Raw genomic sequence first — 16,294 nt, forward strand, 5'->3', positions numbered from 1 at the left:
AATCGAAAGCACAGTGAATTTACATTGCCTAGATTTTCTGACACATATATTGTGAGCAATACTTAAATATCTTCTCCATATCTTGGTGACATGTTTACACGGACAAACCTCCAATGTATCATTGAAAAAGTAAGGATACATTTGAATAGAAGTACGAGTTACTTACCTTCGGTAATGGTGTATCTGGTAGCGACATTGTCTAGCCGCACCCTTGCATCCGGAATTTTTTGCAGCAGCAGCACCTCTGTGCGCCGGGGGATGGCGCCACACAACCCCGCCCTGATGTTGTCCGTACGTGATGTCAGCGAGGTCATATAAGCCCCTCCCGGCGCTTAATTCAGTTTTCTTATGAGAAACTTTTCCGCTGCACAACGTGGAGCCACCAACAAAAAACTGTGAAAGTATGGGAACAGTGTGCTGGGATGAAAAATCTGTGTACAAAGAAGAGGATGGTGCAAGGCACCATTGTAAAAGACAGAAGCAGACACTGCATACATATAAGTGAAAGCTGTGAGAAAGAGCCCCGCGAAGGAAGCGAAGACCCTTTCCCAAGTACAACAAATGAAGAGCATCTTAACAGACAGAAATAGACTGTTATTACCATTTAGAACTGTGCCGTCCAGTAAGAACGGAGCACAGAAAGAACAACAGTCCATTGCAGGAAGGTATGAAAAGACTGCCCCTTCCCCTATAAAAAGGGAGGTATGAAACAGAGCACAGCCGATCCCCAAAGAGGACGACCCAGGAGGAGACCAGGACCCTGAGTCAATAGAGAAGGCGGAAGGAGGGTAAGGTAACTGGAGAGGAAAAATAATCTCTTAGTGAAGGTGAATTAAAAGGCACCATATCACAGGAAAGAAGCCCCTCAGCAGAAGTTAACTGTATATGGAAATACTCAGAGGGGTGCAACAATCTGAACTCCCTTGAGAGAAAAACCAAAGGCAACCGAAAGAGGCCAGTGGAGAACACCACTCGGCAAGGTCCTCGCAGAACGGTGAGGTTGGGTGGGCGTTAAGGAATCGGCGGCTAAACAACGTCTCTACCAGATACACAGTTACCGAAGGTAAGTAATTCGTACATCTGATGGAGACATCTAGATTCCTTAACTTAGAATAGATACCACAGCCGTACCCCAAAGGTGAGGTGGGTCTGCGAGAGAACAGAAAGCGCCAAGTCTTTGATCCGGCAACAGAGTGACGGACAATGGGGGATGCTGTGGCGGAACACCTAGACAGCTACCCAAGCAGCTCGGAAGAGCAGAAACAACGGGATGCCAGACATCCCAAAATGCCGGAATGGCGCAACACTATACCTGCATAAAAGCGACAGGTAGAAACGGAACCAGCCATATACCAGAACAAAGAAGAGCGCGAGAGGAAGAAGGACCACTCACAGCTTAATGGTAATTTCTGTGGACACCGACCAAAGGATGAGAAGAACATGAAGAGATGCAACCAGAGCCTACCAGACCAGCCTATGGAAGGAAGGCTGAAGGAGCTTTTGCCAAGAACCCAAAGGGCAAGAGGTAGAAACTGAGCAATGCTTTAAGAATAGCGGGCAGGTTAAGAAACACGCCAAGTGCACACCCAATGCCCAAGGGCTAAACAGGGGCGAACAGCAGCAACTTAAAGCCCTCTGAAGCAGGGCACCACAGAAACATGCAGCAGGCAACTGCCACAGAGACCTCAAGGTGGTATAGTCAAAGAAAGCAGAAGACTGTCTGGCCGGGCGGCAGGAAGGCCAAAGAGAAAATCAACCCATGAATATAGATCTGCAAGGAGTAGACCAAGGACAACAGCCAGCAGAAGAGCTGTCCCGCAGGCCTAGCTTATAGAATAGTAGGGTGATACCTAGGAAAGAGGCACCTGCGAAGGAAGTGGCCACAAAAAGCACCAAGGCATTAAAACGTGAGAAGAGTCTCAGAATCCGAGACCAAACCTCTAACTGGAGGAAGTAACCGGCGTCCAGAAAGAGATAAGGTCAGTGTCTGAACACTTGTAAAAGGGAGCAGTTGAAAAATTGGAAAACCACCCCAGTAAGCGCAAGCAAAGAGGGATGGGCATTCTCGCAAACACACTGACAAGCTCCCCAACACCTGGAGACATTGCTCCAGACCTTACAGCCTCGAAGAGAGGTGACGACTTAGGAAGAGGAATACTCACGTCAAGCGGCATCCATACAAAACTCAGTTTTTAGCATTTAAAAAGGTTGTACTTAAAAAAGTCTTAGGACAGCAATAATGTTTTCTAGGTCTATGCCAATATGATGCAAATTAAGAGCACCTTTCACTTTAAATAACGGCACTGAAACGTATCCCATGTCATGTGATCAAGGCCTGTGGTGGGCTGAAACGCGTAATGGCGAGATTTTGCATCCTGGAAAAATAAAATTAAAATAAAGCACATTACCGTGGTCCGTTCCGTTTTTTCCTTTCAAGGACGATTGGCGGAGCTCAGGAATATATATATATATATATATATATATATATATATATATATATATATATATATATATATATATATATATATATATATATATATATATATATATATATATATATATATATATATATATATATATATATATATATATATATATATATATATATATATATATATATATATATATATATATATATATATATATATATATATATATATATATATATATATATATATATATATATATATATATATATATATATATATATATATATATATATATATATATATATATATATATATATATATATATATATATATATATATATATATATATATATATATATATATATATATATATATATATATATATATATATATATATATATATATATATATATATATATATATATATATATATATATATATATATATATATATATATATATATATATATATATATATATATTTATTTCTCAGGTCCACATCCTCCGCAACGCCAGGACACCAAGACTGCGGTGCAGATCAGGGGCAAAGGTAACCCTGTGTCAATATTTCACTCCACAATGCGTAGCAAAGTCACGCCAACTGCACTCGCCTCGAGAAACCAGGGATCACACTTCAAACCATAATGCGCTTTTCCAAATGTATTTAATCATTCCATTGCAGCATCGTGATACAAACACGGAAAACAACCCAACGCGTTTCGGCGAGGAAACTCGCCTTGGTCACGGGTGGTTTCAAAAAACAGTGAACAAACAATAAATAAAGTTTCACGTGAGTGGGTAGCAAAAATAAACAAAGGACTCAAAGCCTCAAAATTATACGAATGTGATGTTTTCAGAAAAATGTATAATTTTGCATGCAGTGGCAACTGTTCCTTTGAATTAATGAACACACTGTACATATTAGCACGGTTAAATTGTACAAAATGTATTGGTTAGATGCACTGAATTGGCCATTCAATGTATATAAGCGTACTACACTCCAAGATGGCCGACACATTGAGGCTTTGAGTCCTTTGTTTATTTTTGCTACACACTCACGTGAAACTTTATTTATTGTTTGTTCACTGTTTTTTGAAACCACCCGTGACCAAGGCGAGTTTCCTCGCCGAAACGCGTTGGGTTGTTTTCCGTGTTTGTATCACGATGCTGCAATGGAATGATTAAATACATTTGGAAAAGCGCATTATGGTTTGAAGTGTGATCCCTGGTTTCTCGAGGCGAGTGCAGTTGGCGTGGCTTTGCTACGCATTGTGGAGTGAACTATATATATATATATATATATATATATATATATATATATATATATATATATATAAATAATGACAGGCGGTAACCACATAGAAGAGGAGAAGCACCATGAAACCCCCATATGGAGGTGTAATAAGCAAAAGGCAGAACAACCCATTGTGTACAGAAGATGGTGCCAGGAGAAAACAGTGTACACTGTAAAACTGAATATAACAGCACCAGGTGATGCCTGGAGCCCACAGGATCACTAGGCCCAGGTGAGATAAGCAGAGCTGTATAATAATATACAAGTACCCCACATGGTGTATGTATACCCCAAACAACGGGGAACACCTCTTAGGGAAGCCACAAATAGAGGACCAGACACAGCAACCTGTGGAATACTGCCAAAACAGTCCAACTCCAGCTCAAAGCAAAATGCATCCAAGGGATGCCAATAAAAGAGTTATCACCCTTGACCATACAAAAAGAAGACTTAAGGTTAACTGCCCATCTAAAACACAGAATGCATCCAAAGAATGCTAAATGAAAAGTCACCACCACGGAAGACAGGCCTAACTGGGAGGGCGAAAGCCCGCAAGGAGGCGGTGAACCGCCGATTCGGTGTGAGCATCAAACAGAAAAACCCCATCAAAGGGTAAATCAACCAGTCGCTCCCGGATATTTTCAGGGAAGACGTTATCTCTTAACCAAGCATGACGCCTTAAGGCAATAGAACCAGCCATAGCCTAGCCTAAAGAATCCGCAGTATCCAAGGCCGAGCGGATAGTGAATTCGGCACGGTGACGGCCATCCCTAAGGAGATGAAGGAGGTCGACACAAGCGCCTTCAGAGGTGGCAGAAAGCAAGGACTCTGCAGAGTCCCACAGGGCAGAGGTAGCCCGAGCCAAAACACCCACCATATTTAAGGACCGTAGGGCAGCACTAATGGAGGCAAAGATGTTCCGACCCCATGACTCAAGTCATCTGGATTCCTGGGAGGGAGGAAACATCAGTCGGGGCAGGGAAGGCAGTTTCCAAAACAAACCTCTGCACATCAGGGTGCATAAAAAGGTAAACAGGATAATGTTGAGCAGGACGGTGGCGGTGCAAAACTGAACGAGCTACCGGATCACCTGAAGAAGGCCAAACCCAGGTACCCAATAGGGCATCATAAAGGGAAGCTTCAAAGGGTGGAAGCGGCTCCACATTCCCGGACCCACGGTGAAGGACCTCTAGCAGATGGTCCACAGACAAGGGGGCTGAAGGGGGTTGCATGTTCAAAATGTGAGTGGCCAAGGAGACCACTCTCAGAAAAGCTGCACTAGCTTCGGTAGCCCTCCGTGGAGGGGACAGCAGCTCATCAGTAGGGGAGGGCTGTAAGCTCACTCTCCCAAGACACTGAGGGTGCGACCAAATCCCCACTGAAGGGAGCCCCATTGAAGAATGAGGAGCCTAATGGGCTGGCTCTCGAGGAGGCGATGAGCCTGCTGGGTATGGAGGCTCCTGAGGAGGCTCCACAAATTCTACGGGTGGCACAGGCAAGTATACATCAGTTGTCACCGAGCGTGAGGGCAATGCCAAACTCTCTCTAGAGGCCTCTGGAGAAGAGTTAGCCACCTGGCGTCGACGGGGCGCTGAAATGACGTACATGGGGGCTAATCGAGCCTCGTCAGGCGTGACTCGATTCCATCTGGCGTTGAGTCAGCCCCGTCCGGCGCCGAAACCACGACAAGCTCCCCTTCCGAAGAAAAAGAAGAGGAGGAGCCGGGGAGGCAAGCCTCCACCATCGCACTGGCGCCAACTCGGCCTCAACCATGAAAGGCTCTGACTCCGCAGAAAGAAGCGGAGGCAGAGCGGAGGCGAGTGTACGGCGCCAACCCTGGCTCCGGACAAGCAGCCGCTTGCCCGGAAGAACGGGGCGTGCTCAAAGCAAGGCTCTGCACACCAGCAGTGGCGAACAACAGCCCCGGGCCCCAAAAGGCGATCGACGGCGGAACCGGAAAGAAGTGGGACCCGCCGGCGATGAAGAGGCCAGGGGATGACATGACTCCGACTGAGACAGCCGTGCCGAGAGAAGCTTCATCCATCCGACTTCTGCTTAGGGTGTTGGCAGGCGTCACAGTCTGTAGAGCCGTGGTGCTCGCCCAGACACCACATACAAATAAGATGCGGGTCCGTTGCAGACATCTGCTACGAACAAGAAGTACAAGTTTTAATGCCCAAAGGCATCGCACAGTGTTCCAGACGCGAATCATCGAAAAGGGGGTCTGAAAACAGGCCAGAGGAACCGCTCACTCCGGATCCACGTTGAATGCCGAAAAGAAGGAAACGGACGTCAGCGTGCCGGGAGGGACTTATATAACCTCGCTTCTGTCCCGTACGTGGACGGCGTCAGGGTGGGGTTGTGTGGCGCCGTCCCCCGGAGCGCAGAGGTGTTGCTGCAAAAAAATTCCGGATCTAGTCTGACACCTGGGGATATTAGAAGTTACGGAATCTGCGGCTAGGTGTCTCTATCAGATATAAGTATTATAATACAAGAATTCTGTGCAGACGATTCCCATGTCAGATTGAGGAGAACTCAATCTTGAACTCCACTGAAGATCTCTTATTCACCAGGTAGCCCAGCAAAAGCTGATGTAGTTTCGGAAAAGTTGGCCTTATTACAAACTCTACTACATTCACCGTACTAATTTGAGTTTACTCATGGGTGCCTGGCGGTGCAAGTAACTTTCACCCAACAATAAAAATTGTTTTCTTTTTTAATACATATGTAGATGGTAGTTCTTTTAGTATTTGGCAATCATCATTTGAAGGAATCTAGGCGTGGGATTAACAATCAGGATTTTATCCTAGAAGAAGTACATAATTCAGAAAAGGATGCAGAGAATCAGGAGTTATGGAAGACTGGCAAGGTTATGACATCACTGAAGGTGATGTTTAAGTGTCAGCCATTATTAATGTTGCTGTTATGCAAGAGACTGCAAATGTAGTTGAAGCTGCTGTATAGGCCTTTAAATGGTAGGCTACTTATCTACAAGAATGAGATTTACAGATACATATGAAACAAACAAAAGGTGATGGGAGAAATGCTTGCAATAAGTCTCACCACTGACAATCACTCGAGGTAGCATTTCAACTCGTCATTCTTTAGCCCACCATGCCACCCCAGCTTGGACCCAGTCATAAGCAAGTCAGTCTTGACCCTTCTTCAGTAGGAATAGTCCAGCCCAAACTGGCAGGCCAGGTCCTCCCTGAACACATGTGTATGGGTGCATATGCAGCCACAGTTGTCACTCTGACCTCTTAGGTCATAGAGGTGTCTCCTCTAACTCAGCATTTAACATTTTCTTGCTGCCAAAGAGCTCCCCTTCTTTAGATAAGTGAGGATCAAGAACTATGCTAATGCTATTCAGCTGTTCTATCACATCTTTAGAGACTACTAGACATACCCCAGGGCCCTGTCCAATCTTCCATTAACAAATAGAAGCCTTAATGGATGCTAACTGGCGAGCACTAAATGCTAACAAAAATAAATAAATGATCTCTTGGCAAAGAATATTCTTGGAAAACCCAGCCTTGTCTTGAACTCAAGGTACTGATGGATCTAGAACTCTCACCTGGCTAAACACTGAAATCTGGGAATAAAGTTGTATCCAGTGTGTACTAAATAAGTGAATAATGTTGTCAGAAGCTGCAGTTACTCCCTGATGTTGCTTTGTAGACTTCAACACAGTCATAGAGCATCATGGCAAGGGTAATTACCAGTGAAAATCTGGACTCATTAAGCTACTCTATTGGGGATTGCTGAAGAGGCTTTTAAAAAGATGTCAGAAATTTCAACATTTGATGGCCAGAAGGGAGGCTCAGGTTCGCAGAAAAACACCCATTTCACTCAATGTTGGCTGTAGGAAAGTGGAATATTGCATGGTACAGTTGCAAGACCAGACCATGCAATATTAGCACAATGCCGCAAAGATGACCATTGGATACAACAATAACAATCCTTAGCTCAGTCCTCGTAGTGTGGCAAAGAGTAGTCAGGCATTACTGGAGGAACACGCGTTAGGTATTTTACAGTACCACCACAGTGCACAAGTAATTTACATGACTCGAAATAAAATCTGACACCAATTTATAAAAACAGAGCTTATTTTTATATAAATATACACACCAAAACGTACTTTTTTTTATCATACATATAACCGGAGTTATCATTTTTCAACGCATTAGAAAAGAAATGCATTAAATACTGCAGGCATTTAACATTGAGGTCAATGGGAAATTCTGCTAGTGACAAACGGTCAATTAGGGGTTGAGATCCGTTCCATCCTCGCAGGGTAGAGATTTTTGGGGGCCCAGGACCAAGTTTTCAACAGTCAGAGTATTTTTTATGTGCACAGGGGATCATGGTGCAGGGGTAATTTCTGAGCTGTCAATGGGCTTTAAAATGGGGCTTTTAACATTGCAGTCAACGGGAAAAGTTGCTTAGTGAGAAACAGTCACTTCGGGGTCAAGTTACTTTCAACCCTCGCAGGTAGAGTCTTTAGTTCAACAGCCGGTTCATTTTTACCTTGCTCGGTAAGTCCGGTGGCAGCGGTCGCTTCGGTGCTGTCAATCAACTTGAATCTGGTTGTGCCAAGGCGGACGATGACACCTAGAATAAGATGCAAGTACACCAGAGCGGGGTAGTTACGGACGTCACTCTGGGTTCCTGGGAGCTGCTCTCTTGGGGTAGTTACGGACGTCACTCTGGGTTCCTGGGAGCTGCTCTCTTAAAGCAGAGTCTACTTACGGGGTCAGTCACCAGCCTGGTGAACAACAAGCCTTGGTTGCGGTAAAGGTAATCCAAAGAAACTTTGGTGGCTGAAGGTCCATCGGAGTGTAGTAGTGGTTTGAAACTTCAGTGAGAGTTGGACTACAATGCCCAGAGTGCACTGCACCACTTTCCTTTGGGCAATCTCTTAGCGGGCTCAATGGCCAGCACTTCTTTGGTTTCGGCATGTTGTTTTACCTGCAGTTTGCACTGGACTGGTTCCTTCTGTTACCTCGTTGCGAAGACCTTTAACTCCCTGCTTCTGAACCTCAGACAATCACCATCGCTGCTGCAATTCAGGAAGGACCTCAAGACTTGGCACATTGACTGAACCGCAGACAGACTTAGCGCCTTGAGACCCTCATGGGTGAGCAATCTCGCTTTATAAGATTAGTGATGGATTGGTTGATTGATAGTCTTGTCATACTCCCAACACAGCTGCAGTACCCACCATCATCCTTGCTTCTGTTTATTTCACAGTTTGAACAAACACATTAAAAATCTATTTGTCTTTAAAAAAAAATATTTTAAGAGTGTCATGGGATCCTATAGAACAGGCAGTAATAACATACTTTGTATAAAAATTTAAAAAACGAAGGTCTTATGAAACCAAGTGTTTTGTGCTAAATGTACAGGATACTGCAGTCATATGGGTTCCAAACAAAAACGGAGACACCACAACATTAACAGCATGTCTAGCAACCTTCGTACGCAGTTGTTCCAGATATAATACAGCCAAATAAAGAGAGCTTTCTGGTAGAAATCAATGGTCCACTTGCTTTCAGAAATACATTACAAAATCATAACCTGAGGAGTCGTGTTTGACAAAGATCTATGCTTCACAATACATATCTAACCAAATCATAAAAACACCAACTTTTAACAACACCAAGAATGCGGCCCTACTGACTTCCAAACAATTCAAACATAGATGGCACGACTAGAACAGCAGCCTTAACCAGAGTAGACCACTCTGACAAAGTATCCGTGGCCTTCTACAAAACCAAAGAAAAGTATAGACCATTTAAAAAGACTGTTAGATCAATAGACTGAAATATTGCTAAAATTAGTCACTTGCTTTATGAGGTCTTTCCTGACTCCTGGGGAAACAAAGAGTTAACTCCAATATCCTATGCCTTGTACACAAGGACTCCTGGAGGAGTGTCTCACCTAGGAGGTCAGCCAGGAATCACAAACCTGCCAGAACCTAAGAACCGCGTCATCATGGACATTGGCTATGCAACACCCTGAGAAAGATAGAAAGGCAGAGCTCCTAGTTAAGCTGGTGACCATTTGCTGTAACACCTTCTCTCCAAATCTCTAAAAGTGAAAATACTTCAACGAAATCCTTGAAAGCACTACTTTTTGTTACGTTTCCAGCTAATTCATTTAACTTCATCTCCATACCTCCTCTTACTTTTTCATTTTTGTGTTTTCCAGATTACTATTACTTTGTCTATTTGTAGCAGATAAGTACTCCGAAGAGGCTTGAAATTGTGGTATGTGGCGTACTTTAAGAGTAAGATAAATGATTTATCTAATCCAATTTACTACTGATATTTACACTGCAATAGAAAGAGTAGAAATACCACGACCGACTGACTTTTCCCACACACTAATGTTTCTATTACAAAGTATTTTGCACTATAAAAAGACTTGTTTCATAGCACCGTGGGTATGTGTGGGCTAGCAAGAACCACTAACACTGCTGCAGCAATCAAACACTTGTGACACGTTCGCTAGAGCACGCTTACATCACAGGTCTCATCCCCATCATCTCGTCCCGTTTCCGCTCCCTCCTCTTCAGTTCACCCTCCGTGGACTTGAGCTTGTCCGGAACAAGCCGCAGCTTGGACTGCATGTCGCTGATTACATCCTGCAGCTCCGCCTCCGATGGGAACACCCGCTGACACACTGGACAGCAGGGCTGGTTCTCTTCCGTCAACTGGGTGATGAACTGTGTGTAAACAGCTGTGGCTCCAGCAAGCATGGCTGCCCGGCAGGAAAGAAATGTAAAGTGATATTAGTAAGGGCAAGTCAAAATAAAGTTATTAGATATGCCCAGAGAAGCAGGAAATACACTTAATTATGATGCGATATTGCAACAGGTCAGTGTCTGCCTCTGGGTGGGTAGAGGCCGACCTGGCTAAGCTCGGAGAGCAGCAAATCTGACATATTGGCGGTTCATCCAGAAAGAAACATTTAAAAATGCATTGAATTTGCATACAACTATGTGAAATTATAATATTGCTAGATAAGTTATGTAAGGAAACAAACTTCAGAAATCCATGAAATGACTACCGTATATCACCTTTGCAATATTTTGCCTGAGGGCGAACATTTTCTACAAAATTAATTTTGTAGGACATTTTTGTAAGGAATTTGCCTGCGCAATAACAGGTATTGTGAGTTTTTTTCCCTATCAGCGTGTTTTTACAGGATTTTGCTGCCGTTACTTTTTTCAAGAAGTTGGTGCACTTTTATGGAAAAAAAACAAAAAGTTGATGGAGTTCAACATGGCACACCCATAGGTGGTGAAAAGCTCAATACAAAAACATTTACTGGAGCCCATCAAGGAACCTTTAACCATTATACTTGCAGCAGACAGCACAATGCACAAACATAAGCCTTATGTAAAACTGTATATCCGACACCACTGAGAGCAGTGTTTGGCAATAATATTACACATTTCAACACTAGTTTAGGCTCGTCTGTGGGCAGTTTCAGGGCTTTCGTGGGGAAACCACATTATAAAAGCTCCTAATAGTGTAAATAAACATTTACATAAGGGAAACGTAGACTCGGAGGGTATATATGAGGTCAACACCACAACATTTATAGTAATAGGAGACCATTTCCTGAGAGCACCATTTCCATCTATTAGGAGAGTGCCGTAAACAGCAATGAGGCCACTATATAGCTGCGGTTTAAGTCAATTTTGAGATTGATGCGAGGGTGTCTTAATATGGGACTTATTCAATGCACATTTCAGTCCGATTTATAATGATGTACAAAAAGTGTAGCCATTTGCTAACCAGTCATTTATGTTAAAGGTGTTTTATACAGCATCAAACCTCTAATTTTGCATTTGAAAAGAAACATCTCTCTCTCTCGTTTCCAGGCTGGTCTGAAAGTACACGTAGAAGTGTGCCATTTCTTAACTTAAATGACAACGCCTTTACCTGCAATGGGCACCATCTGTGATTTTGCAGCAGATGCAAACAGGTGCACTTCATCCATCTACATTGGGTTCTATTGTGTGATTCCTTTAGGCAATGGCATGGCGTGCCCTCTACTTCATCTACAGCCAGTGGTATTATTCAATGAAGCAATTCAATAGTCTCTGGGATACTGCCCTCAGTGTCTTTTAGGCAGTAATGTTTTCACATTGCTACTTTGATAGCGGTGATGTCAAAGCTCTACCATGTGAGACTATATGTAATTCATGTAAAGAATGGTCTTTTGTTTTAGCAATGTTAATAAAAAATAAAAAAAAAGACATAAAAAAAAACAATGCTACTTTGTGTGAGGACTGTTTTGGCCATTTCTGGTCCAGGATCTCAAATGCCTTGCCCATTCAAGATGAATCTAGCTGGGGAAAGTGCACCTTGTGCTTCTATGAATCCTCACACTTCTCAATCTCATCAAAAGAGTGCTTAAGTCCATAAGAATCGTGTAAGAAAACAAATTCCAGAATACATCTGGGAGACTACAGATTAGAGGAGTTTCTGGAGTAACCAATGTGCATGGGTCTACTTAAACACAATGGTTTGCATATTATTCCAGTATAAGGCGGTCAAATAAGTACAGACACAGCTAAAAAGCAATAGATGGACCAATCCCAAGGGATATCCCCAAAGTCTCTGGGGGAGCTGCAGAAGGAGAGGGCCCTGGTACCAGAGGATGGGGCTTGTAGAATCTGAAACATTCATCAGATGTAATCTAGGGCCAAACATGATGATGCTTGGTGTTGGACTTGGCCCTATCTGCACACTCAGACCCAAAATGTTTGCCTCCACTCCTACTGTTTTTGGAATCCGTTTTTGTTGATTTTTACGTGGTAAAAATGGCTTACAGCCAATTTGTACATTTAATTTGTTTCATAGGGGCTCATTATGATGGCGGAAGGACCGCCACTGCTGGGCCGGCGGTGGCAGTCCTTCCGCCATCTGACTCCCATTTCACCCGCCACATTAGGATGGCGAGGAGAATCGCTTTGTGACCGCAGAGGTCGCAGAGGGAGAGGTACTTACCTTCGGTAACGATATATCAGGTAGAGACACAGTCTAGCCTCAGATTCCTTAACTTAGAATATCTCCCCAGGCGTCAAGCTGCATCGGGAAAATTTGTTTTCCCAATCGATACCCCTGCACGCCGGGAGGGGGCGTCGCCCGGCTCCATCATGATGTTGTCCATAGAAGCAACATCAATGAAGCCATAAAAGACCCTCCCGGCGTGCTGACGCCAGTTTTCTGCAGGAAACTTTTCCGCGCCACAACAGGGAGCCAAACAAAAAACTGCGATAGCATAGGAAGAGTGTGTTAAAAAAGAAAAAATCGTAGAAAAAGCACCCAGTACCCGGAGGGACTGAAAGGAGCTCACAGAGTACGTGCTGTAAGCAAGAACCCCACAAAGTGCCAAAGCGTGCCCCACCTCGAGGGGCGGTAATTGCAAAAAACAACAAGTGATGGACTGAATGTGGATCAATGCCACACACTCCCCCAGTCAAAAGATCTGGGCCCAAATCCATCGTTTTTTTGCACTCCACACCACCCTGGGTCAGATAATGGCTTTATGCAAATCAGCTCTGACCCTGTTGCCCCATGGGAACAGTCCAGTCCGAACTACAACAGCCATATCTTTCCCAGACCGGAATCAAGCATCCGAGGACCGGACCGGTTTCGAGGTAACACCTCTCTTCAGCCCGGCTAGCTTGACTCCAAGTGGTGTGGAGTGCCTGGGACCCACGTCTGGGCATCCCCAGCGCACTTAGGGCGGTAATTGCAAAAAACAACAAGTGATGGACTGAATGTGGATCAATGTCACACACTCCCCCAGTCAAAAGATCTGGGCCCAAATCCATCGTTTTTTTGCACTCCACACCACCCTGGGTCAGATAATGGCTTTATGCAAATCAGCTCTGACCCTGTTGCCCCATGGGAACAGTCCAGTCCGAACTACAACAGCCATATCTTTCCCAGACCGGAATCAAGCATCCGAGGACCGGACCGGTTTCGAGGTAACACCTCTCTTCAGCCCGGCTAGCTTGACTCCAAGTGGTGTGGAGTGCCTGGGACCCACGTCTGGGCATCCCCAGCGCACTTAGGGCGGTAATTGCAAAAAACAACAAGTGATGGACTGAATGTGGATCAATGTCACACACTCCCCCAGTCAAAAGATCTGGGCCCAAATCCATCGTTTTTTTGCACTCCACACCACCCTGGGTCAGATAATGGCTTTATGCAAATCAGCTCTGACCCTGTTGCCCCATGGGAACAGTCCAGTCCGAACTACAACAGCCATATCTTTCCCAGACCGGAATCAAGCATCCGAGGACCGGACCGGTTTCGAGGTAACACCTCTCTTCAGCCCGGCTAGCTTGACTCCAAGTGGTGTGGAGTGCCTGGGACCCACGTCTGGGCATCCCCAGCGCACTTAGGGCGGTAATTGCAAAAAACAACAAGTGATGGACTGAATGTGGATCAATGTCACACACTCCCCCAGTCAAAAGATCTGGGCCCAAATCCATCGTTTTTTTGCACTCCACACCACCCTGGGTCAGATAATGGCTTTATGCAAATCAGCTCTGACCCTGTTGCCCCATGGGAACAGTCCAGTCCGAACTACAACAGCCATATCTTTCCCAGACCGGAATCAAGCATCCGAGGACCGGACCGGTTTCGAGGTAACACCTCTCTTCAGCCCGGCTAGCTTGACTCCAAGTGGTGTGGAGTGCCTGGGACCCACGTCTGGGCATCCCCAGCGCACTTAGGGCGGTAATTGCAAAAAACAACAAGTGATGGACTGAATGTGGATCAATGTCACACACTCCCCCAGTCAAAAGATCTGGGCCCAAATCCATCGTTTTTTTGCACTCCACACCACCCTGGGTCAGATAATGGCTTTATGCAAATCAGCTCTGACCCTGTTGCCCCATGGGAACAGTCCAGTCCGAACTACAACAGCCATATCTTTCCCAGACCGGAATCAAGCATCCGAGGACCGGACCGGTTTCGAGGTAACACCTCTCTTCAGCCCGGCTAGCTTGACTCCAAGTGGTGTGGAGTGCCTGGGACCCACGTCTGGGCATCCCCAGCGCACTTAGGGCGGTAATTGCAAAAAACAACAAGTGATGGACTGAATGTGGATCAATGTCACACACTCCCCCAGTCATAAGATCTGGGCCCAAATCCATCGTTTTTTTGCACTCCACACCACCCTGGGTCAGATAATGGCTTTATGCAAATCAGCTCTGACCCTGTTGCCCCATGGGAACAGTCCAGTCCGAACTACAACAGCCATATCTTTCCCAGACCGGAATCAAGCATCCGAGGACCGGACCGGTTTCAAGGTAACACCTCTCTTCAGCCCGGCTAGCTTGACTCCAAGTGGTGTGGAGTGCCTGGGACCCACGTCTGGGCATCCCCAGCGCACTTAGGGCGGTAATTGCAAAAAACAACAAGTGATGGACTGAATGTGGATCAATGTCACACACTCCCCCAGTCAAAAGATCTGGGCCCAAATCCATCGTTTTTTTGCACTCCACACCACCCTGGGTCAGATAATGGCTTTATGCAAATCAGCTCTGACCCTGTTGCCCCATGGGAACAGTCCAGTCCGAACTACAACAGCCATATCTTTCCCAGACCGGAATCAAGCATCCGAGGACCGGACCGGTTTCGAGGTAACACCTCTCTTCAGCCCGGCTAGCTTGACTCCAAGTGGTGTGGAGTGCCTGGGACCCACGTCTGGGCATCCCCAGCGCACTTAGGGCGGTAATTGCAAAAAACAACAAGTGATGGACTGAATGTGGATCAATGTCACACACTCCCCCAGTCAAAAGATCTGGGCCCAAATCCATCGTTTTTTTGCACTCCACACCACCCTGGGTCAGATAATGGCTTTATGCAAATCAGCTCTGACCCTGTTGCCCCATGGGAACAGTCCAGTCCGAACTACAACAGCCATATCTTTCCCAGACCGGAATCAAGCATCCGAGGACCGGACCGGTTTCGAGGTAACACCTCTCTTCAGCCCGGCTAGCTTGACTCCAAGTGGTGTGGAGTGCCTGGGACCCACGTCTGGGCATCCCCAGCGCACTTAGGGCGGTAATTGCAAAAAACAACAAGTGATGGACTGAATGTGGATCAATGTCACACACTCCCCCAGTCAAAAGATCTGGGCCCAAATCCATCGTTTTTTTGCACTCCACACCACCCTGGGTCAGATAATGGCTTTATGCAAATCAGCTCTGACCCTGTTGCCCCATGGGAACAGTCCAGTCCGAACTACAACAGCCATATCTTTCCCAGACCGGAATCAAGCATCCGAGGACCGGACCGGTTTCGAGGTAACACCTCTCTTCAGCCCGGCTAGCTTGACTCCAAGTGGTGTGGAGTGCCTGGGACCCACGTCTGGGCATCCCCAGCGCACTTAGGGCGGTAATTGCAAAAAACAACAAGTGATGGACTGAATGTGGATCAATGTCACACACTCCCCCAGTCAAAAGATCTGGGCCCAAATCCATCGTTTTTTTGCACTCCACACCACCCTGGGTCAGATAATGGCTTTATGCAAATCAG

The 16,294-nt window shown here is 45.4% G+C and overlaps 1 protein-coding gene across 2 annotated transcripts in view; it reads right to left on the bottom strand.

Annotated features, from left to right (window-relative positions):
- The window catches only part of RAD50 (RAD50 double strand break repair protein), a 507,735-nt gene that overhangs the window by 250,635 nt on the left and 240,806 nt on the right, over window positions 1-16,294 (bottom strand). For both annotated transcript variants that reach the window (XM_078653096.1, XM_078653097.1), the window contains exon 14: window positions 10,247-10,484. In XM_078653096.1, the coding sequence (XP_078509222.1) occupies window positions 10,247-10,484 (238 nt within the window). The remainder of the gene's footprint in view (window positions 1-10,246; window positions 10,485-16,294) is intronic.

This window comes from Lissotriton helveticus, chromosome 7, assembly GCF_964261635.1.
Source record: "Lissotriton helveticus chromosome 7, aLisHel1.1, whole genome shotgun sequence".
NCBI classification, from domain to species: domain Eukaryota; kingdom Metazoa; phylum Chordata; class Amphibia; order Caudata; family Salamandridae; genus Lissotriton; species Lissotriton helveticus.